The sequence below is a fragment of the Dunckerocampus dactyliophorus genome, chromosome 15, assembly GCF_027744805.1.
Source record: "Dunckerocampus dactyliophorus isolate RoL2022-P2 chromosome 15, RoL_Ddac_1.1, whole genome shotgun sequence".
NCBI classification, from domain to species: domain Eukaryota; kingdom Metazoa; phylum Chordata; class Actinopteri; order Syngnathiformes; family Syngnathidae; genus Dunckerocampus; species Dunckerocampus dactyliophorus.
Genome location: NC_072833.1, coordinates 21936122 through 21958509, shown reverse-complemented (window position 1 = coordinate 21958509; position 22388 = coordinate 21936122). Strand labels below are relative to the sequence as shown.

The following is a 22388-nucleotide window of genomic DNA, read 5'->3' as shown; positions in this document are numbered from 1 at the left end:
CCTTTTCTTGGAAAAAAAAAAAAAAAAAGTGTGTAGTTAGTAATGGATGCTCCCAACTAAAAACAATTTCCATTTTAGGTCCATAAAGCAGCAGGGGTGGGCAACCTGCGGCCCCCGTGGGCTGAAACGGCCCTGGAGAGCGTTAATGTAAGCCTAAAAACAAATGGTGTCCACGTCAAGAGGAAAAGCTAGGATTAAAAACATGTTTGTTCATTTATTTAAGAGAATATCGAAGAAAAGTTGTCCCCCCCATTGGGCGGCGTCATCCATCAAAAACAAAACAAGTGTTTTGTCGTATAGGCTGGTCTCAGGTCAGCTCACATTTGTCAGTGGAGAGCTGAATCGTGGGTCTAAAAAGAACTAAAAAAAAAAAAAAAAAAAATATGTACACTTTTGGGGTGTGGGGTACGGCTTCTAGATGTGTGTGAGCGGGACCGTCCCGCTGAGGTAGTGCTGCTGGACGCTGCTGTAGCCCCTCTGTGCTGCTGCTGCTGCCGCTGCAGCGGCCGCTGCTGCTGTGGGGTCTCCCGTGTCACCCCCTCCGGGGATGTACATGCTGATCATGTCCCGGAGGTCGCCCTGCAGGGGGCCGCCCCGCTGGTGGGTGGGCGTCGGAGGCGAGTGGGACACCGGTTCCGGTTTGACCATTGACATGGTGACGGGGCTGGGCTGTTGGGGACTGGTGGTGTAGGACATTGGGCTGTAAGGGGAAGAAAAACAAGGGGCGGGTGCACATGTTAGACATATTACAATACACACACACACACACTCATAAGAAATACAGGGGTTTGTGAGTTGTGTAGTCTAAGGGGGGGGCAGTCACCCCAGGTCTAAAAGTTTAGGGCAGAATGTCTAAATAAGCGCTGCACATTGTACAATATGTGGTGGGTGAGAGGGCCCACCTCTGGGGCCCAAATGTCTGATGTGTGGAAAAGTGTCTATGGTGGTAAATGGTGGTAAATGTGGGGGTGTCCAGGTTTTCAAGGGATATGAACTCATTTCAAAAGGAGAGAAATAGATAGCACTTTATTGATTGATTGATTTGAAAAATGGTAAGTTATAAAATATCAAGGGCGGGGCGGGGTACAGATTGAAGGGGATTTCTCCCCCCCTCATTTTCATTTTTTATTTTTTAAAAAGGGCAAATTGAGGGTGGGGTATGAGTCGGTCAGCCCCCGTGCCCAAATAGTTTGGGCAGGATGCATAGTACAGCTCCATGGGCTGGGGGGGCCCTATGGGTGAGGTGACCCCTCCAAAAGTTTGGTGCAGGGGTGGGGCGAATGAAAAAGTCTGAGAATGTGTAAACACAGATGTATGGCAGCTTCACAGACGCCACGTCTAATTCGTGTAGTGCTGCTCTTGCTGAAACTCTGCTTTAAAGTTTGGGGGATTTTATGTGAAATATAAACAAACACTTGTGTCAATAATAAATAAGTCCAGAATATTTTCCTGTAATATCCACATTACTGTTAATTGTAATTAGCATGAATAAAATACCTAAAATAAATCCAAAATCAAGGGATTGCGACGATGTGCTGTTCTGCATAGAAACAGCTTCTTTTTTTAAAAAAACATCCTATAATAACGGAAGCATGATGTGGTATGCTTTGGATCATGAGCTTTGCCCTGGACTAGGATGACTACGTGTGAGGCAGGAAGGCAGTGATGCACTGTGGGTAAAAAAAAAAAAACATTTAAAAAAAAGGGACCACACACACAGCCTGTGTTTCATTCTGATCAACATTCCAGACAGGAGCTGTGTGTGTGTGTGTGTGTGTGTGTGTGTGTGTGTGTATACACACACACACACACCACTCTAATAAACAAGCACAACAGTGATGCCTGTTTTTAAAAGTATTTGACTAGTCTTCTTCAAAGCTGAAGTCCAGTGCATCTGATTTACAGTTTGCTTTATTGTTGTTCAGCTCACTAGCAGACTTAAGATGACTTTTGCTGCTCACATGACCAATTTTAAAACCATATTAGAGTATAACGGAATATTTAAGAAAAATGTGATTTAAAAATGTAAAAATGACTACCTGCAGATTTGTAATCTTTTAGTCATATATTACATATGTATCAATGATACACACACACACACAATTGACAGAGTATATGAACATATAGAAAAATATGATATGTAAATAGAGTAATTTATACAAATATTTCTCATTTATTAGTCTGAAAAGACATAATTATGGATAAATCACTAAAGTCACTAAATCTGACAATATAAAATATATATATATATATATATATATATATATATATATATATATATATATATATATATATATATATATATATATATATTTACATTAATCTACAGCAAAAATACATATTTAGAATTTAACATATATATGCAAGATCTTTTTAACTATAAACATTTTAAAAACTAATTCAGAAAATATACAATTTAGAAAACTAGTAAGAATTTATAGAATTAATATTTTTAGCCTATGTTGAAAATATGATAATATACTTAAAAATATATATAATAGTAAATACAACACAAAATATATACAAAATAAAATAATTTCACCTATAATTTAGTTTTGTCTACATATTAAAAAACACACACAAAAAAATAAAACTAGCAGTACAGCAGGGATGCATTACGGTCATTCATAATGTACATCCAAATTTTAAAAAATAAACTTCTTTGTGCCCCATGCTGAATTTTTCATATAACACTCAAATTAGATTAAAAACTGACCCATTTTGGGACCGGACCCATAGTTTGGATACCACCCCTCCCCCCAAACTTTCCTCATGTTTGATTACCATACACATATGGAAAAGATAGTACAATGTTAAAAAGTAAGCCATTTTAGGCCCGCAGCCACAGTTTGGAGACCCCCTAGACCCCACTTCCTGATTTCCTATAACTCACCTGTAGGAGTTGTTCCCGTTCATGTACGTCTGTGCCGCCATGGCAGGGGGGTACTGCAGGGCCGACAGGTCGTAGCGGTGCAGCTGCTGAGTGTAGCCGAGCGCCTCGCCTTGCATCCCGGCGTAGCCCCCCGTAGGACCCCATCCGTAGCTCTCCATCCTTGGACTCACCCCTTGACCCTGCGCCGCCGTCACCTGCTGAAGCAGGTTCCCCGCGGACAGCGCGGGGTACTTGGGCACCTGGACGTCGTGCTTCTTCAACATGGGCTTGGTCTTGCGGCGGGGCTTGTACTTGTAGTCTGGGTACTCCTTCATGTGGACGGCACGGAGCCGCTTGGCCTCGTCGATGAACGGCCGCTTCTCGGCGTCGCTCAGCAGCTTCCATTCCGCTCCGAGGCGCTTGCTGATCTCAGAATTGTGCATTTTGGGGTTTTCTTGAGCCATTTTACGTCTTTGCCCTCTTGACCACACCATAAACGCGTTCATGGGCCGCTTCACCTTATCCATCGGATCCACGACACCACCACCTCCCCCGACAACGGCAGATTTGGAGCCCGGGTGAGAGACGCCATTCCCGGGTGTCATGTTTCCTGGGATCGGTGACATCCCCTGGGTGGCGTGATGAACCTGCTGCCCGCTGGGCTTTAATTCGTGTTCCATCATGCTATACATGTTAGACAGAGTTAAAATCAATATTAAATAATGAATTTAAAATTATTATAACAACCTGGTGTTCCCGCAGCTGGAGCGGGAGCACCGGGTGATCCAAATGAGCTAATTAACAATTAACGTTCTAACTTCTTCTTCCGCCTTGTTCCTCTCTAAAAGTTTCCCCTAATCCAACTTTTTCTGAGGAAGAAGAGTTCGGCGGTGTCCTCGGTGCAACTTCTTGTTGTGATGTGAAACACTTGTTGTTCCAGCCCGCTCTCCTGTTCAAGCCCCACTTCCCCCTTCCCTCCCCCCGGAGGACCAATCAGGAGCGAGCTTGCTGGCCAGTGCGAGCCAATTAGCATGTGAAAAGAGCGATTGAGCCAATATCTTAATAATGCCAATAAAAGCAGCTCTGCTCCCCAACACTTTATACAGTATTACACCACGAGCAGGGTGTGGAGGAGGACCCCAAAATGGGTCGCCCACTATTTACATTATCTTTAGACTTTCTATATATTAACTTTATGCATGCATGAAAACTTGTATTACTATTTTTTTGTTTTGTTTTTATGTTTAACACATATAGTTTTTTATTTTGATGTAATTATTGAAAATAAAGTAAAGTTCTCATTTGGGTCTGGTCCCAAACTCTGGAGGATGAGGGCATGAAATGTTGAAAAAAAAAAGTGCTACTGTTTCTTTTTTCGTAATGATTGATTTTGCTTTTGTTTTTGTTTTTTGTTATTTCAAAAATATTTAATAAAAAGTACACAGTAACTTTCTCATTTGTGTATGGTCCCAAAATGTGGGGGGTGATGCGCAGGAAATGTTGCAAGCAAAAGTTACTATATGTGTAAGAACTTTCTTTTTTCTTTCTTTACTTTTCAGGTTTATTTTTGAAATGATTTGTATTATTATTTCAATACACTTTATTATTATAGTATTTTTTCCTATTCACAAGTATATACAGTGGAACCTCAGTTAGCGTCATTAATCCATTCCAGAAAGTCAGACTCAAACCGAAATCGGCTCTAACCAAGTCCATTTTTCCCATAAGAAATAATGCAAATCCAATTAATCCATCATGGACACCCGAAAATGTGCACACGAAACACGATTTTATAGTTTAACATGCATAAAACAATTCAAAATGCATATAAATAACAAATGAAAAGGATAAATGAACATTTAACATTGTTTTTACCTTGTTTGAAGACCTTTGTTGACAAAGACGGCAGTGACGAGCAGCAAAGGTGGAGGATGGCATCGTACTTTGCTGCGAGCTGTGTCTTGAATTCAATAGTGTTTCTCAGCTTCTTTACCAAAATGCTGGCGGCTCTTGCAATTTTTTTTTGGCTCCACCGTGGGTTATTTTGCAGCCATCATCAATAAGAACAGCAGAGACTTGTGGCGTAACTGTGTTAGTTAGCAAACAACTACAGTTAACCGCTGATGATGTCAGAGATGGGGTGTTCCGGTTTGCTAACAGGGATGTTTTGGGATAAAAATACATCAAGAACACAGTTGGACTCACGCAGCATTTTAATAAAACGACAAGTCGCACGCTTTTTTCTTTCGGAACGCACAATGCCTTTGATCTAAAAAGTTCTAGCTACTTCCACATTTCTCAACCGATTCAGACCGTTCCAACATCAAAGCATTCCACTAATTAAGGACATACCACATACATTCCACATACCCAGAATTCCCACTTTTCTTGACATTTCCATTTTTCCCCTGCAAAATGCTTTTGATCTATACAGTTCTAGCTACTTCCACATTTGTCAACCGATTCAGACCGTTCCAAAGTCAAAATTCTCATTTAGCCTTCCCAGTACATTGCGCTATAATGCTAAGTGTTAGTATGCTAGTGTTAGCTTGTTAGCATTGCTAGTATGTTAACAGGCGCATAGCAGCATTTTTAGCCATTCTTAAAGGTAGACACTTATATATAGACTTGCACTATCATGCTAGGTGTTAGCATGCTAACGTTAGCACGTCAGCATTGCTAGATTGCTAACATTAGCATAGTAGCATTTTTAGCCATTTTCCTACCTAGACATTGATATAAACACTTACCACTATTATGCTAGGTGTTTGCATACTGATGTTAGCAGTGCTAGCATGCTAACATTAGCAATCTAAATAAGTAGATAAAATAAATGTAGGACTAAAATTTATTGTGTACAACGCAATATGAGGAGGAACTATGGCGTTTGGCGGACGTCTGCGCTGTCCGAGTGCTTTTCTAGTTTATGTTTGTTTATTTGTGTTCAAAATAACTTGAAAAGTTCTGAATGGACTTGGATGAAATTTTCAGGAATTGTCAGAAATATGGGATATGGAAGAAATGATTACATTTTGCGGGTGATCCAGATATTACTTTACTGGTACCTTAACACTACATGGAGGCAGCCATGGCATGTCCAACATGAAAAAAAAAAAGTGAAAAAAACTTCTCCTCCCATTCCGTGTGGAAGTGGTAAGTTTTTGGCCTCTTACTTTGTCCTTCTTCCCCACTTCGTTTGAAACACTTTGTTACGTTAAGAACAAGTAAACTGGAGGCTCATTAGTTATCTCGGTAAATTGCTATGTGCTATGAGTGGCGGCCGTCTGTTATGTCGCTGCAGTGATCCTGTAGCCTGCGCATTAGTGTTCTTTGTGTAAACAAAGAATAATAGAAGTGTAAAGGTGACTACAGGGGTGTTATTTCATGTCTAGAGGGCTCTAATAACGGTAAGAATCGTATTTATGAAGTCATAAACAGGTTATCTCTGGTAAAACTGCAAAATTATTCCGTATATTAATATTGGATCCTACTTCATGGAAATTCACTTATCGCAGTCGGGTCTGGAACCAATTAACTGCGATAAAAAAAGGTGAAGTTATTTTTACACTTGTAATGCAGTTGAGAATGTCCTGCTTTTTCAAATGTTACATCATCAAAGGATGATGATTACGTGAATTTGGTTTGATCAAACAGTGCCGGGTAGCTCTTTTTTTACACTTGTACGACAGTTAAGAACATTAATAAGCTCGAAGTATGACGGTGGTCCGCCGTCTGCATCGGCACCCCCACCCCCACCCACACACACACACACACACACACACACACACACACACACTCCGCTGTTCTGTTCTAAGTCGCCACTGTCTGGCAGGTCCAATCCAGGTGGGGCCTTGGTTAGTGGGCTCTTAAATCTCATCTGCGAGGTTGAAAGTGGAGGTGCGGAGCGGCTGCATGTCAGGACAAGGGAGCGCAGTCGATGGCGACCCAGGAGCAGGGAATCCTCGACAAAACAAGTGTCAAACTGAAGGCCCGTGCCACGTCATTTCAGGTGACCCGCGGAACTGTTTGGAAAAATAGCGTGGAGCTGGGTCGCACCAAGGACCTTATAAAAACAAAGTGCTTATAATGATCGGTGGATTCAGGTTTCCACTGTCAGTTTCAACTATTCCTGTCGCATTGCTGACCTTAAGTAGACACAGTATTATATGTAGCACTTATTGCACAAGCATTGTTACTACAGGTGCCATATTCAAACATAAAGTATCATTAGCTTAACTGCACACGACTCAAAACGACACTACTGTAAAACTATTAGAACCTGTCTGTACAAAATAACACCTTAGAGAGGCATAAGACAGTCAAAAAGGATCATTTTAACTGCAACGAATCATCCTGCAAACTCTTCTGGGTTACACATCTTGAGGATTGTGGTGTTTTTGTGTGGAAATAAAATACTTTTTACTACCTTTTGCCCAGATGTTGAGAGAATGACGAAGGCCTGCTTTAAGTCCACCACCATAGTGCCCGTACCCAAGAAGAGCAACGTGACCTGCTTGAATGACTATCGCCCTATAGCACTCACTCCTATTGTTATGAAGTGCTTTGAAAGAGTCATGACCCACATCAAAAAGAGCATCCCGCCCACTGTGGACCCTCTGAACCGGTCCACTGATGATGCAGTCAACACTGCCATCCACACAGCCCTTTCTCACCTACAGGGCCAGGACACATACGTCAGAATGCTATTTATAGACTATAGCTCTGCTTTTAATACAGTCAGCCCCCACAAACTCACAAATAAGCTCCTCACACTTGGCCTGTCACCCTCCCTCTGTAACTGGGTGTTTAACTTTCTCACAGGCAGGCCCCAGTCAGTCAGAGTCCACAATCGCACATCCAGCTCAAGAATTGTGAGCACTGGGACCCCACAGGGGTGTGTGCTGAGTCCGCTCCTCTACACGCTCTTCACCTACGATTGCGTGGCCTCCCAGAACAACACCAGCATCATTAAATTTGCGGATGACACTACAGTCATCGGACTGATCACTGGTGGTGTTGAAACATCATACAGAAGAGAGGTGGCGGACCTCATAGCTTGGTGTCATGATAACAATCTCCTTCTCAATACAGATAAGACTAAAGAGATGATCATTGACCCAAGAACAAGGGAAAAGGAGCCGCATAAACCCCTGTTTATTGATGAGACTGAGGTGGAGAGGGTGAAAACCTTCAAGTTCCTTGGCACACACATCAGCGAGGACCTCACCTGGTCTCACAACACCCAACAAATTATGAAGAAGTCCCAAAGGAGACTGTACTTCCTGAGAAGACTGAGGAAATTTGGCATGTCCACCAAAATCCTCAGTTGCTTCTATAGATGCACTATCGAAAGTGTCCTTACCGCCTCCATCACTGTTTGGTACGGTAACTGTACAACACGTGACAGGAAGGCACTCCAGCGGGTGATCAAGACCTCACAGAACATTGTTGGGGCAGCCCTCCCCTCACTGCAAGACATTTATAAAACTAGAGTCCTACGGAGAACACACAACCTCATCAAGGACAGCACACATCCACAACACTCATTATTCACACTCCTACCGTCAGGCAGACGCTACAGGAGTTTGAAGTCCAGGACCACAAGGCTGGCAAACAGCTTTTACCCACAGGCCATCAGGCTCCTCAACGAAGCACTCACACACGCCGCACGCAACACACGCACACACTCATAGCACTTTATTTATTTATTTGTATTATTTATGTATTTATTTATTCATTCATTCATTGGTATTAATGTCTCTTCTGTTCTTGCTTCTTAATTTGTTGGTATTTATGTTTCTTATGTTCTTATTCATTTTCTTGTGTTTTCTTTCTTTTTTGGGAGAATGAACAGAACAAGAGTTTCATTGCATAGCAGAACCACCTGTTTTACTGTGCAAATGACAATAAAACTCTTGAATCTTGAACAATCACCTTATTGAAATGAACAACCCGAGCCCAAACAACCATCGTCCTATATCCGCATCCGTCTCCCCATCTCCTTTCCTGGCTCATCCAATCAGCAGTCAGGACACATTCACCGCCTGGACATCGGAAAGTAGACATTTCAAGCAGGAATGAACAGACACAAACACTGATATTTTTTTTAAAATGCACATTTCTCCCACTAAGATGTAAAATAAAGGATAATTGGGGCATTATCCTGTCATGTTCGAAGCTTCAAACGATCATGTCCCCTGATGAGGCATGGGGGGGGGTATTGTCTTGTTTGGATCTCGAAGTCGGCTTCGAGTTTTGGCCCCTCTGCGATTGAGTTTGACACCTCTGCTCTACAACTTGATGGAGGGGATGGTTGGAGTTGTTGTGGGCCTTGAGGAGCAAGACATCAGTGAGCGCTTCTCTACAAAGTTTTGGGGGAACCATGCCTGCAAGGGTTGGTAGCAGGTCTGTGACGTCAATTTTTGAACGCCCCTGTTTTCGTATGATTCAGTTTTTGACGGAAACATTCGTTTGGCCGTTTGTCTCGAGTCATTCAGTGGACTCGAGTACCAGAATCCAACGCGTTGGTGACTCAGTCTTGTCATATTGCTACACTGCGCGAGTCCAACTGTGTTCATCGCATGTCTTTATTACAAAACATGCCTGTTAGCATGCTATCAACTCCCCAGAAGACAGACATTGTTCCCCACCTCCATCCATGATGTCATCAGCGGTTGACTCTGTAGTTCTTCGCTAACTAACACAGTTACACCACAAGTCTCTGCTTTTTTCAATAAGCACAGCTGCAAAATAACCCACCATGGGGGCCAAAGAGAGTTCCACGTGCCGGCATTTTGATTTTACAAAAAGGTGAGAAACATGATTGAACTCCAGAAATAACTTATAGCAAAGGATGAAGGCGTTGTTGGTGTGGCTCTCTGGCTCTCTTATATGCATTCCAATTGTTTTCTGCATACTGTGGCGCGCATGAGTCCGTGAGGACCAGGCAGCTCTTTATTTGATGGGAGCCAATCATGAGCTATGAAAAAACTCACGACGAGCTTGTCAACCCATTGGAATTTGCAAGAGGTCATTACTCAGTTTGTCTTCTTCCAAACAACATTAAACTCATCACACAGCAACTCAACACTCAAAAGGTACCTAGGAAATATACGTTACATGTACCAATACGAGTTTAAAATAACAAACGGCAGCTATTTTAATGTCGACCATAATGCATTACTGCCAAAAGAGCAGTTCATTGCAGAACAAGCACCATAGATGGATGCAACTCCAGAAATAACTTATAGCAAAGGATGAAGGCGGGCGTTGTTGGTGTGGCTTCCAATTTCCAATTGTTTTCTGCATGTAGAACTATCATTGCTCTACATTAAAAGTGTTTTGCGTTCACATTTTTGGGTGTCTGGAACAAATGAATTAATCGCGAAAAGCAAGGTCGCACAGTAAAGACAGTTAAGAATGTTAAAACGCGTGACGCATGATGTCGACTTTCCTTCCCGCTTCCTTCTTGGCTACATCATGAAAGGATTAGCAGTTTTACTTTCAATTTATTTGTTATTATTTTCATGTCATTACACAATGACTTTATTATTTTTACACATGCATGACAGCTGAGAACGTTCAAAAGCGCGACCCGTGATCAGACTGACATTGGTGCAACATTTTCCTACATTTACATATTTTCTTCTCATTTCATATTGCGCTTTCACTTTCTTTTACTACTTTTTACACGTACTGAAGGGACGCTTATATATGTCATTATTATATATTAGTAGGTATACTTCAAGAAAAAAACGGCATCTCAGCTTTGTCATATAGCTGAAAAAGCGTAGCATTAGTATGAACTTTGGTCTTTGCTCTTTTTCACCTTTGACTTTTTTCCCCCAGCCTAATTTTCAAAGAATGACAACTTTATTTTTTGGTTTGTTTATCATAATATGACAACTTTTAAAAATATCATATTTTTTCTTTAATATTTCAACTCTATGCTACTAAGATGACATTATTTTTCCTCATAATAATGAGAGTTTATTCTCGTCAAATTGAGACTTTTTTTCTTGTTCGGATACTCCTTTTTCCTCTTCATATTTTGACTTTATTCTCGTAAAATTACGTCTGTTTTTTAATTTATTTTTATTATTTTCCGGTTATTTTATTTATTCATCTTCATGACAATTTTCTTCCTGAAATTATGACTTTATTCCCATAACTTTTTGACTTCATTCTCGTAACATTATAAGTTTTCTGCAACCAAAAATTATAGCTTTTTTCCTTGTTTTGTTTCTTTTTCATAGTATTACAACTTTTAAAAAATAAGAACTTATTACTTTAATACTTCAACTTTATGCTACTAAAATGATGTTATTTTTCCTCATAGTATTACAACGTTATTCTCGTAAAATTACGACTTTTTCCTTTTTTTTCTCTTATATTTTCACTTTAGTCTTGAAAAATTACTGCTGATTGTTGTTGTTGGTTTTTTTTAGTTATCTTGGTAAATTATATTCTTAGAATGTGCAGCGGGCCAATAAGAAAATAGCCATGGGCTGCATGGGCCCCCTCGCCGCACTTTGGACTTTAAGGCCCAATGCTTCTAGGCTGGGGGGGGTTTTGTCAGGTTGAAAAAAAAAATGGGCTCCACACCTGGTCGGTAAATTAGTAGTAAATAAGTAAGTAAATAGTCATATCCACACAGGAATGGATTACTGGGTGAAAACGATATGACTACATACTGTAAGGCACACCTACAAGTCTACAAAATGTTAACACAATACATATTTTTAGAGTTTTACATGCATAAAACAATTCTAAATGAATATAAACGATGAATGAAAGGGATAAATGAACATTTAAGGTTACTTTTACCTTCATAGAAGATGTGACTGTTCCCAAAGACAGCAAGATCAACACGGACACCACCTTCGTGTTTTGCCACGAGTTAATTTCTTGACTTCAATACTGTTTCTTTATCAAATGCTGGCACTTGCAACTTTCTTTGGCTCCATTTTAGGTTATTTTTGAGTCCTGATGAAAATGGTAGAGACTTGAAACGAGAAACATAACTGAATTCAAGAAATAACTCACGGCAAAACAGGAAGGTGGTATCCATGTTGACCTCCCTGCCACATCGTGTCTTTGGCAACAATTAGACCATCAGTGAAGATAAATGTAACCCTAAATGTTCATTGATCCCTTTCATTCATCGTGTGTATGTATTTATATGCATTTCCAGTTGTTTTCTGTATGTAAAACTATCATTGTAAAACTATAAAAACTTAACATTTTGGCTTCCTGGAACGAATTAATTGGATTTACATGATTTCTTATGGGAAAAATGTATTCAGTTAGCGTTTGTTTTGGTTAGAGTCGTTCCTTCTGGAACGGATTAACGACGCTCACCAGGGTTCCACTGTATTTGAACACGATGGAAAAAAAAAGCCATGTCTGTGTGGAGTTTGCATGTTCTCCCTGTGCGTGTGTGGGTTTTCTCCGGGTACTCCGGTTTCCTCCCACATTCCAAAAACATGCATGTTAGGTTAACTGGAGACTCTAAATTGTCCATAGGTATGAATGGGAGTGTGAATGCTTGTTTGTCTATATGTGCCCTGCCATTGGTTGGCGACCAGTCCAGGGTGGCCTAAAGTCAACTGGGATAGGCTCCAGCACACCCCCGCAACCCTAATGAGGATAAGTGGCACAGAAGATGGATGGATAGAAAAAAAGAACAAAATACAGCAGTTTCCCAGGGAGAATAAGAGACTTGGCAGCTATGCTTCCAAAGTCCTTAAGCTCTACATCATCTAAATCTGAGTAGTTTTACTTTAATTTAGTTTTATCAAACAATGGTGGTTAACTTATTCTTACACTTGCATGGCAGTTAAGAACGTCAAAAAGTGTGAAGTGACGTCGACTTCCCGTTTCTACATCATCAAAGAATTCATCATTTTACTTTCATTTAGTTTGGCAGGCAGTGGTGGTTAGCTATGCTTACTTTACATGTAAGTAAATACATGATAAGTAAGTGAATAAATAAGCATATAGAGTCATTAACCCATTCCAGAAGGTCCGACTCTTACCCAAATGGATGCTAACTGAATGAGTTTTTGCCATAAGAAATAATGTCATCCAATTAATCTGTTACAGAAAGCCAAAAATGTTACCACAAAACATGTTTTTCTAGTTTTACATTTATACTTTTACATGCAGAAAACAATTGCAAATGCAAAGACATGCAGTGGTGCGAGAAAATGTTTGCATGTTTGTCACACTTAAAATGTTTCAGATCACCAAACTAATTTAAATGTTAGTCAATGACAACACAACTGAACACAAAATTCACTTTTTAAATGAAACTGTTTATTATTAAGGGAGAAAAAAATCCAAACCTACATGACCCTGTGTGGAAAAGTGATTACCCACCCACCCCACTAAAACATATTTTAACTGAGTTTAATTGAGATCTATCATTCTGGAAAAGGTTATAAAGCCATTTTTAAAGCTTTGGGACTCCAGCGAACCACAGTGAGAGCCACTATCCACAAATGGCGAAAACATGGAACAGTGGTGAACCTTCCCAGGAGTGGCTGGACAACCAAAATGAACCCAAGAGCACAGCGACGACTCATCCAAGAGGTCACAAAAGACCCCACAACAACATCCAAAGAACTGCAAGCCTTACTCGCCTCAGTTAAGGTCCGTGTTCATAACTCCACCATAAGAAAGACACTGTGCAAAAACGACCTGCATGGCAGAGTTCCAAGACCACAAACCACTGCTGAGCAAAAATAAGATTCAGTTTCTTCTCAACTTTGCCAGAAAACATCTTGATGATCACTTTTGGGAAAATACTCTGTGGTCTGACGAGTTGAACTTTGTGGAAGGTGTGTGTCCCATTACATCTGCTGTAAAAGTAACACCGCATTTCAGAAAAAGAACATCATACCAACAGTAAAATATGGTGGTGGTAGTGTGATGGTCTGGGGCTGTTTTGCTGCTTCAGGACCTGGAAGACTTGCTGTCATAAATGGAACCATGCATTCTGCAGTCTACCAAAAATCTTGAAGGACAATGTCTGGCCATCTGCTCGTGACCTCAAGCTGAAACCAACTTGGGTTCTGCAGCAGGACAATGATCCAAAACACACCAGCAAGTCCACCTCTGAATAGCTGAAGAAAAACAAAATGAAGACTTTGGAGTGTCCTAGTCAAAGTCCTGACCTGAATCCTATTGAGATGCTGTGGCATGACCTTAAAAAGGCGCTTCATGCTGGAAAACCCTCCAATGTGGCTGAATGACAACAATTCTGCAAAGATGAGTGGGCCAAAATTCCTCCCCAGCGCTGTAAGAGACTCATTGCAAGTTATCACAAACGCTTGATTGCAGTTGTTGCTGCTAAGGGGGGCCCAACCAGTTATTAGCTTTAGGGGGCAATCACTTTTTAACACAGGGACATGTAGGTTATTTCTCCCTTAATGATAAAAAGTTTTATTCAAAAACTGCATTTTGTGTTGTCGTTGACTAATATTTACATTTGTTGGATGTTCTGAAACATTTAAGTGTGGCAAACTTTACAAAATGCATTAATGTATTATTTTTTTTTACTCACTTGGATGCCACACCGGCAGAACAGGGCACCTTTTTGTCGATGTCTTCACTGCCATATTTTCTACAGGCAGCCATGACACTTCTTATATGGCGTTAATGCTAATGCTAACATAAGAACATACGTACAATACATCAAATCGTCACATATGCATCATTTCCTGCCTTCCAGTGGCGTCTCAACATGCAATAGCTTTCTTTGAAACAATGCTAACTCTAAAAAGTAGCGAGTCACCTGACTTGTTGGACCGTAACATTTCCAGGCGATGATAATAACACCATGATGGAGAGGAGGGGAAATGAGAACAGAAATGAAGATGATGAGGATGAAATCAATAATAATAAAACGTAAAGAAGGCTAGAAGAAGAAGTTTAGGGGGAGAAAAAGTGAGGCTGAGGAATGAAAAGGGATGCATGTGTGCTTGTAAGGGGGGTGATTTGAGGGTGACAGGCCTCCTTGAATAGACCTCTATTCTCCCCTCTTCTCATGCAAAGCAGACCCCCTCCTTCAGCCTCCCAGCCATCCGTCACACACAAACAGAAAGACCCTGGCAGACCTTTTACGAGCCTCCCACTCGCATAATCCACCCCACAATCCAGCACCCAACAGGGGGTGAAGTGGGGGGGGGTGTACATGGAAGAAGAAGTAGAAGAAGAAGGGCCACCTAGACGGGAAATGTTTACACTCAATGGACGCCATATTTAAAGGGACACTGGACTTTCTCTTTATTAGAAATCATGCAAATGGATTTAATCTGCTCCGGGGTCAAACTGTCACCATCGTAAACGCTTTTACGCTGTGGAGGGCAAATGGTTAAAGTAAAACTACTCACCCTTTGATGATGTAGTGTCTCAGTCGACATTTTTAACGTTCTCAACTGTTATACTTGTACTGTTGTGTAAAGAGAAGGTAACCGCCACTGTTTAACACAACTAAATGAAAGTAAATTTAGAGAAAACAAAACAGATTTGTTCATATATAAGCTGCACGTGTCCACGTTAGAAAATGACGTATTGTGGCGCGCATGAGTCCGTGGGGACCAGGCAGCTCTTTATTTGACGGGAGCCAATCATGAGCTATGAAAAACCTCACGACGAGCTTGTCAACCCATTGGAAATTGCAAGAGGTCATTACTCAATATAACAGTCGGACTCACAGTGTCTTCTGACAAACAACATTAAACTCATCACACGGCAACTCAACACTCAAAAGGTACCTAGGAAATATACGTTACATGTACCAATATGAGTTTAAAATAACAAACGGCAGCTATTTCAACATCGACCGTAAGGCATTACTGCCAAAAGAGCAGTTCATTGCAGAACAAGCACAATAGATGGCGCTGCAATGTTTCCTCTGTCCACCAGAGGGAGCCAGAGGACCCAGAGGGGGCTGATGTCATTGCAGCACCCCACTGAATGCGTTGCTCAGATGCAATGCCTTATGGGAAAATTTTAAAATGTTTTTTTCCCCCCGTTTTAAACTCATATTGGTACATGTTTGTATATTTCTTTCTTCATTGGAAAATGTGGGTCCCTGGTTTAGACCATTTGATAACCGCTGCTCTACATAGCCGCCCCGTGTTGACACTTGGCATTACAATGCTGGTAATGGGGATTCACCTATTCCGTCTTAACATGGGAGACTACGTGAGAGCGCCACCGCCGCTGACTACTTTGTGACAAATGAGAACCTTATCTTTTTTAGGTCGAATATGTGGATGATGAGCTACAGGTTTTGGAAGACGAGTGGGAAAGAAGAAGCAGACGGGGTCCGAGGGAGTCAAGACCGGCATGACTTGGTGGTGTAAACGTGGAGCTTGCCAAGCCATGCCGACAGACATCGTTTCTACTGCACAGAACCACACACAGTGCTAGCATCGATGGAAAGGTATCACAACAACAAACCCTTAGCGCTACCAAACACTGCAGTGGTAGAAACTTTTTCCCACCGACCCAAAATGAACTGGAAGAGACACCCCAGGCCAGCTGGGCCAGATGGACAACTGTCTATTGCCCCCTTCTTTTTGCATGTTTTTTGTGATCATCAAACAAATTTAAATATTAGTCAGTGACAAGACAGCTGAACGCAAAATGCAGTTTTTAAATGAAACTTTTTATTATTAAGGGAGACAAAAAATCCAAAGCTACATGGCGCTGTGTGAAAAAGTGATTGCCCCCTAAACCTAATAAGTGGTTGGGCCACCCTTAGCAGCAACAACTGCAATCAAGCGTTTGTGATAACTTGCAATGAGTCTCTTACAGCGCTGGGGAGGAATGTTGGCCCACTCATCTTTGCAGAATTGTTGTCATTCAGCCACATTGGAGGGTTTTCCAGCATGAAGCGCCTTTTTAAGGTCATGCCACAGCACCTCAATAGGATTCAGGTCAGGACTTTGACTAGGCCACTCCAAAGTCTTCATTTTGTTTTTCTTCAGCCATTCAGAGGTGGACTTGCTGGTGTGTTTTGGATCATTGTCCTGCTGCAGAACCCAAGTTGGTTTCAGCTTGAGGTCACCAACAGATGGCCGGACATTCTCCTTCAGGATTTTTTGCTAGACATCAGAATTCATGGTTCCATTTATCACAGCAAGTCTTCCAGGTCCTGAAGCAGCAAAACAGCCCCAGACCATCACACTACCACCACCGTATTTTACTGTTGGTATGATGTTCTTTTTCTGAAATGTGGCGTTACTTTTACGTCAGATGTAATGGGACACACACCTTCCAGAAAGTTCACCTTTTGTCTTGCCAGACCACAGAGTATTTTCCCAAAGTTTTTGGGGATCATCAAGATGTTTTCTTTTTGTTCAGCAGTGGTTTTGGAACTCTGCAATGCAGGCCGTTTTTGCCCAGTGTCTTTCTTATGTTGGAGTCATGAACACTGATCTTAACTGAGGCAAGTGAGGCCTGCAGTTCTTTGGATGTTGTTGTGGGGTCTTTTGTGACCTCTTGGGTAAGTCGTCACTGCGCTCTTGGGGTCATTTTGGTTGTCCGGTCACTCCTGGGAAGGTTCACCACTGTTCCATGTTTTTGCCATTTGTGGATAATGGCTCTCACTGTGGTTTGCTGGAGTCCCAAAGGTGTAAAAATGGCTTTATAACCTTTTCCAGACTGATAGATCTCAATTAATCTCACTTAACTTATTTTTTAACAGGGGGGGCAATCTCTTTTTCATACAGGGTCATGTAGGTTTGGATTTTTTTCTTCCTTAATAATAAAAAGGTTCATTTAAAAACTGCATTTTTTGTTCAGTTGTGTTGTCATTGACTAATATTTAAATTTGTTTGATGATCTGAAACATTTAAGTGTGACAAAAATGATAAAAAATAAGAAATCAGGAAGGGAGAAAATGTTTTTTCACCCGACTGTATCTACACAGTCAAGCTAGCTGTGTCACTACGCAAGAAGAGTAGTTCCTCAGTGTTAGCTCCTGCATTAACAATGTCGTTATGGCTTAGTTAATGTGCAGGTCACGGCATGCAAATGGAGCGTTGTTGGCGGGCTTTGGATGTTTTTTTTAGAGGGCTTTATAGGCAAAATAGGTGAATCCCCATTACCTGAATTGTTGGTGAGAAACTGCCAGCACGAGGTGAATATCAACAATGCACAGAAAATGGAAACGTGTGTTCTTGTCTCGCATAAGGATTGTGGATGCGCAAAATTCCAAATATGTTTTTTTCGCCTTTTTACAATTTTAAAAAAATATATGTATATAAATATTTATATAAATATCTATAAGTCATAAATATAGAAGTGGCTCCTCGCATCCTTTGGTTTTTCAGTCTGCAGCCCTCACTGGAAAAAGTTTGGCACCCCTGCTTTAAGTCGACATTTTTCGCGTTCTTACGTTATACAAGTGTAAAAAGAAGTGAACCACCACTGTTTGATAAAACCATATTAAAGTAAGAATACTCGTTCTTTGAGGATGCTAAGCTAAGGACACTGATGTCATGTGTCACATCATGCTTGTGATGCTGTTTGTCACCGGCTCAAAATTACAGTTTTTTTAATCCAAAACAACAAAAAAAACCCACCAATGGCTAGCATATGTTAGCAATAGCGGTTGAAAAGAACAGCTGGAACAAATAAATGTCTATCTTTGTCACAATTAGAAGTTAAGCTGTGTAAAAAACTGAATAAGGTGACTGACTGACAATCACGACTGCCTCGCGCAAAAGCTAAAGACCAGCGTTTGGTTAAGCTAAAGTAAATCCACTCGTCCTTTGATGTGCCTTTAACATAATGGAAAAAAGTGGATTGCTGTTTAACATTTGCATGGCTTCTTTTTATACTTGTATGACATTAAAAGCGTCAGGAGGCCTGACGCATGACATTGACTTGCTTTTTAAACGCTACGTCATCAAAGGATGAGTATGTTGCTTAAATGTAGTTTGATCAGACTGTGGTGGTTAGCTTCTTTTATACTTGCGCACCAGTTTAAATATTACAAAAGATTGCAATCCCTTCTCCCTGCTACATTAAAGGGTAAGCATTTTTATTGTAACACGTGTCAAGTGGAAAAAGACCGCTTTAGAATAAAAGTAAACAATTCAATTATAATACAATAAAAGTACTATCTTGAATGAATAATAATAAGGTAGCGTATCATCTTCTTGCAGAAAAAAACGCCGCATTTTTCTGTTATTTACTATTTTATTAGAAATTGCGTACTTTTAAAGTTACATTGAAATTGCAAATTGAATAAATGACATTTGTAAAGATGAGGAACGTACCACATTGGCTTGAAAGGAGACAAGTAGTGTGTCTCCCTCTAGTGGCCAGCAGGAGCAGCTCTGGAAGACGTCATTTTCATTCATCTTTAAACCAGGGGTGTCCAAACCTTTTCCAGTCAGGAACACATAGTGAAAAATGAAAGGATGCAACTTTGCCACTTTGATATTTTGTACAGTAACACGTGTGGATATGCTAAGAGGTTATATATATATTTTTAGAAACCCTGCATGGCAGCTTTGTGATATAGGTGAAAAAGCCTATGTGTGATCTAATAGTTTGACTTTATTTTTGTAAAATTACTGCTGATTTTCCATTTTTTCTCCTGTTTTTTCTTTTTTTTTTTTTAGTTTTCTTGTTAAATTGTGTTTTTAAAATGTGCCACAGGTCACAAATAACCCCTGGGCCACACTTTGGACACCGCTGAGTTAGAGGCTTATCAGTGCCGCTGGAACATCATCCCAGAACAAGATGATGAAAATGTCAAGATAACAGCAGGCGATATCTTCTCAATCATCTCCCCGAACTTGGCCGACACCGTACGAAGTTCAGTGGACAACCGACGTGTGCAATCACGCCGCCGTGTCACGCTCTGTGCAGGATCCTATGTGGGCGGAAGAGCAGAAGAGAAAACGAGCGAAGGTCTGACACATCGCGGCAGAGAAGCAAGAGTCCAGGTAAAGCCCATTGTGGAAGAAGACAGAAGAACGCTGGGTTCAGAGGAGCGTTCATCTTCATCGATGGAAAGGACGTTGAAGTGTCACTAGGGGTGTCACAAGATCTCGTGAGATTAAAACGCACCAGCGGGCACTTGGCCTGGCACGATAATAAATGAATTAATCACACAATAAATGAAAGTGAACTCAGTCATTTTGCCGGCCTCAATATATTGACATATGCATGCGAGTCTGGATTCACTCTTGTGCCTTTTTTTTCAGCAACTTGCCGATGTTTATTGCATAGAACAACGACATGAACAGAGTGAGCCCTTTTGTCATTCATACAGTCTTTTTGTCTCGGAGGGCCAGGACCACAAGACTGGCAAACAGCTTTTACCCACAGGCCATCAGGCTTCTCAACAAAGCACTCACACACACCGCACGCAACACACGCACACACTCATAGCTGTATTTATTTATTTATTGGTATTAATGTCTCTTCTGTTGTTGTTGCTTAATTTATTGGTATTTACATTTCTGATGTTCTTATTCATTTTCTTGTGTTTTTCTTTCTTTTTTGGGAGAATGAACAGAACAAGAATTTCATTGCACAGCAGAACCACCAGTTTTACTGTGCATATGACAATAAAACTCTTGAATCTTGAATCTTTAGGATCACATTTCTCCTTCTCTTGTTGTTTTTCAGGTTATTGTTTGCTTTATGCTTAATTTGACCTGTTTGAAAGTTTACCACATCAGCTAATTTTAATAATTGTGATTTCAGGAATAAAGGGTTTGTATGCTCTATACAAGCGGTGTTATGGATCATCCTAACTGTCCTTGTTTGTAGCCCGGTTAGTGAGTGATGTGTACTTCTATAGTTGTATCTCCCCACAGTGAGTTAGATATGGTAATACCAGAGAGCAGTAGAGTATGGAGTCATTTTTGGTCTAGAATGAATTTTGCTCTATTCAATATTGAGGTATTTCTTGCAACTTTATTTTTAATGTGAGATTTCCAGGTCATATTATCATCTATTACGACCCAGAGAAATGCAGCTGCAAATAATACTAGCTTTAGGTCCTTGTGACTTTACAGATAAGTATACAGGCAGATTGAACGGTTTTGGTCCCAGTATTGACCCCGGGGGTACGCCGCATGTTATATTTAAGCTAGCAGATGTGCATTTTTTGAGCTTCACGTATTGCCTCCTGTCTGCTAAGTAGCTTTTAACCAAGTTCAAAGCTAATCCTCTGATTCCATATCTTTCTAATTTTGTAATTAGGATATTGTGATTAATTTTATTGAAGGCCTTTGTCAAATCCGGAAACATCGCAGCTGCGCACCTTCTACAGTCTGTTGGCTCAGGACTGAAAGTACTTTGGTAGAGAATACCTGGTCTGCCCTCCACTGTGGCTTGGCCATTTTGTCCGAGTTGTAATGAATACTTACTTTTGTTAAAAACGTGCCAATATCCATTCCAGTTGTATTATGCCGTAGAAGGGTCTGGAATTGTACAATTGTAATGGTCGCATGGAAAACGCGGACTGGGTGTCTACATGAGCACGTGGACTAGAGTTCTTTAACAACGCTCTTTCCACCTTAAACCTCTACCAGTGTTGCCAACTTGGCGATTTTGTCGCTAGATCTGGCATGATGAATAGGCATGATGCTCCAGCTGAGAAAGAATATTTTGAAATTAATCTCATTTTAATTCTTGCAAAATTCTACATTCACAAATGTAAATTTGCCAAAGTGAAACCCCCTTTTTTTGTTTTCGAGAAAGAACTGAAGCTGTACTTCAAATCAATATCCTCTGTTAATAACAAGAAAGCTATCAAGACTATAAATCTGTGCTCCCACTTCAATATCCTTAATTCAATTTAATTTTCATTGCTCATGTAAAGTTGATTGGAAAAAAAAGTCCCAAGCCGCCGGTGTATAGTGCTTCCGCGGCACACTGCCTGGATAAAAGAGGAAGGTGTGTTTAGATTTTATTGTTAAGTCTATTGCTACTCTTTATTTGTAAAACGAAGCGGATTATTTTACAAATCTTGGGGTAAGTATAGTTGCCATTACATATACTCACCAGAAGAGGGTGCTACTCACGAACCACAACGAGTCATGTTAATGTGAGCCACAGTATGAACAGCATAATCTGATCATCCCTGTTCACTTGTGCTAATTTAAAAACGTTCAGTCACCATTTAAATTATGGTGTTTTTACTCACTTTTTTGTCTCTTCTATAAGGTTATACTTTTTTTCCTAGTGTTTCACATGATCGGATACAAATTAAACGATGACGTCATCTAGCGACCTCTAGGACAGCCAAAGATTTGGCAACAGTGGCCACTACGCCAAGAAAAACTCACTTTCATAATGAAGCGATATGATTATGACGCTTATATGATTAAGATATCTTTGCTAGTTTATATTGAACCTGTACACACACACATATATATTGTACGTACAATTAAAACTGGGGGGATTAAGATGTTAGGTGGGTATACACCACTCACTAACAGAAATTTGTAAACAATATTGGAGATATTGGCCTTAT

General features: G+C 40.6%; 1 protein-coding gene across 1 annotated transcript; it reads right to left on the bottom strand.

Moving 5' to 3' along the window:
* Positions 1-12: 12 nt before the first annotated feature.
* LOC129167857 (transcription factor Sox-19a-like) lies at positions 13-3778 on the bottom strand. Its single transcript, XM_054752471.1, has 2 exons — positions 2894-3778; positions 13-700 (listed from the first exon to the last, which is right to left on the bottom strand). The coding sequence occupies exons 1-2, from the start codon at positions 3562-3564 to the stop codon at positions 415-417; spliced, it is 957 nt and encodes a 318-aa protein (XP_054608446.1). The 5' UTR covers positions 3565-3778; the 3' UTR covers positions 13-414.
* Positions 3779-22388: the final 18610 nt, after the last annotated feature.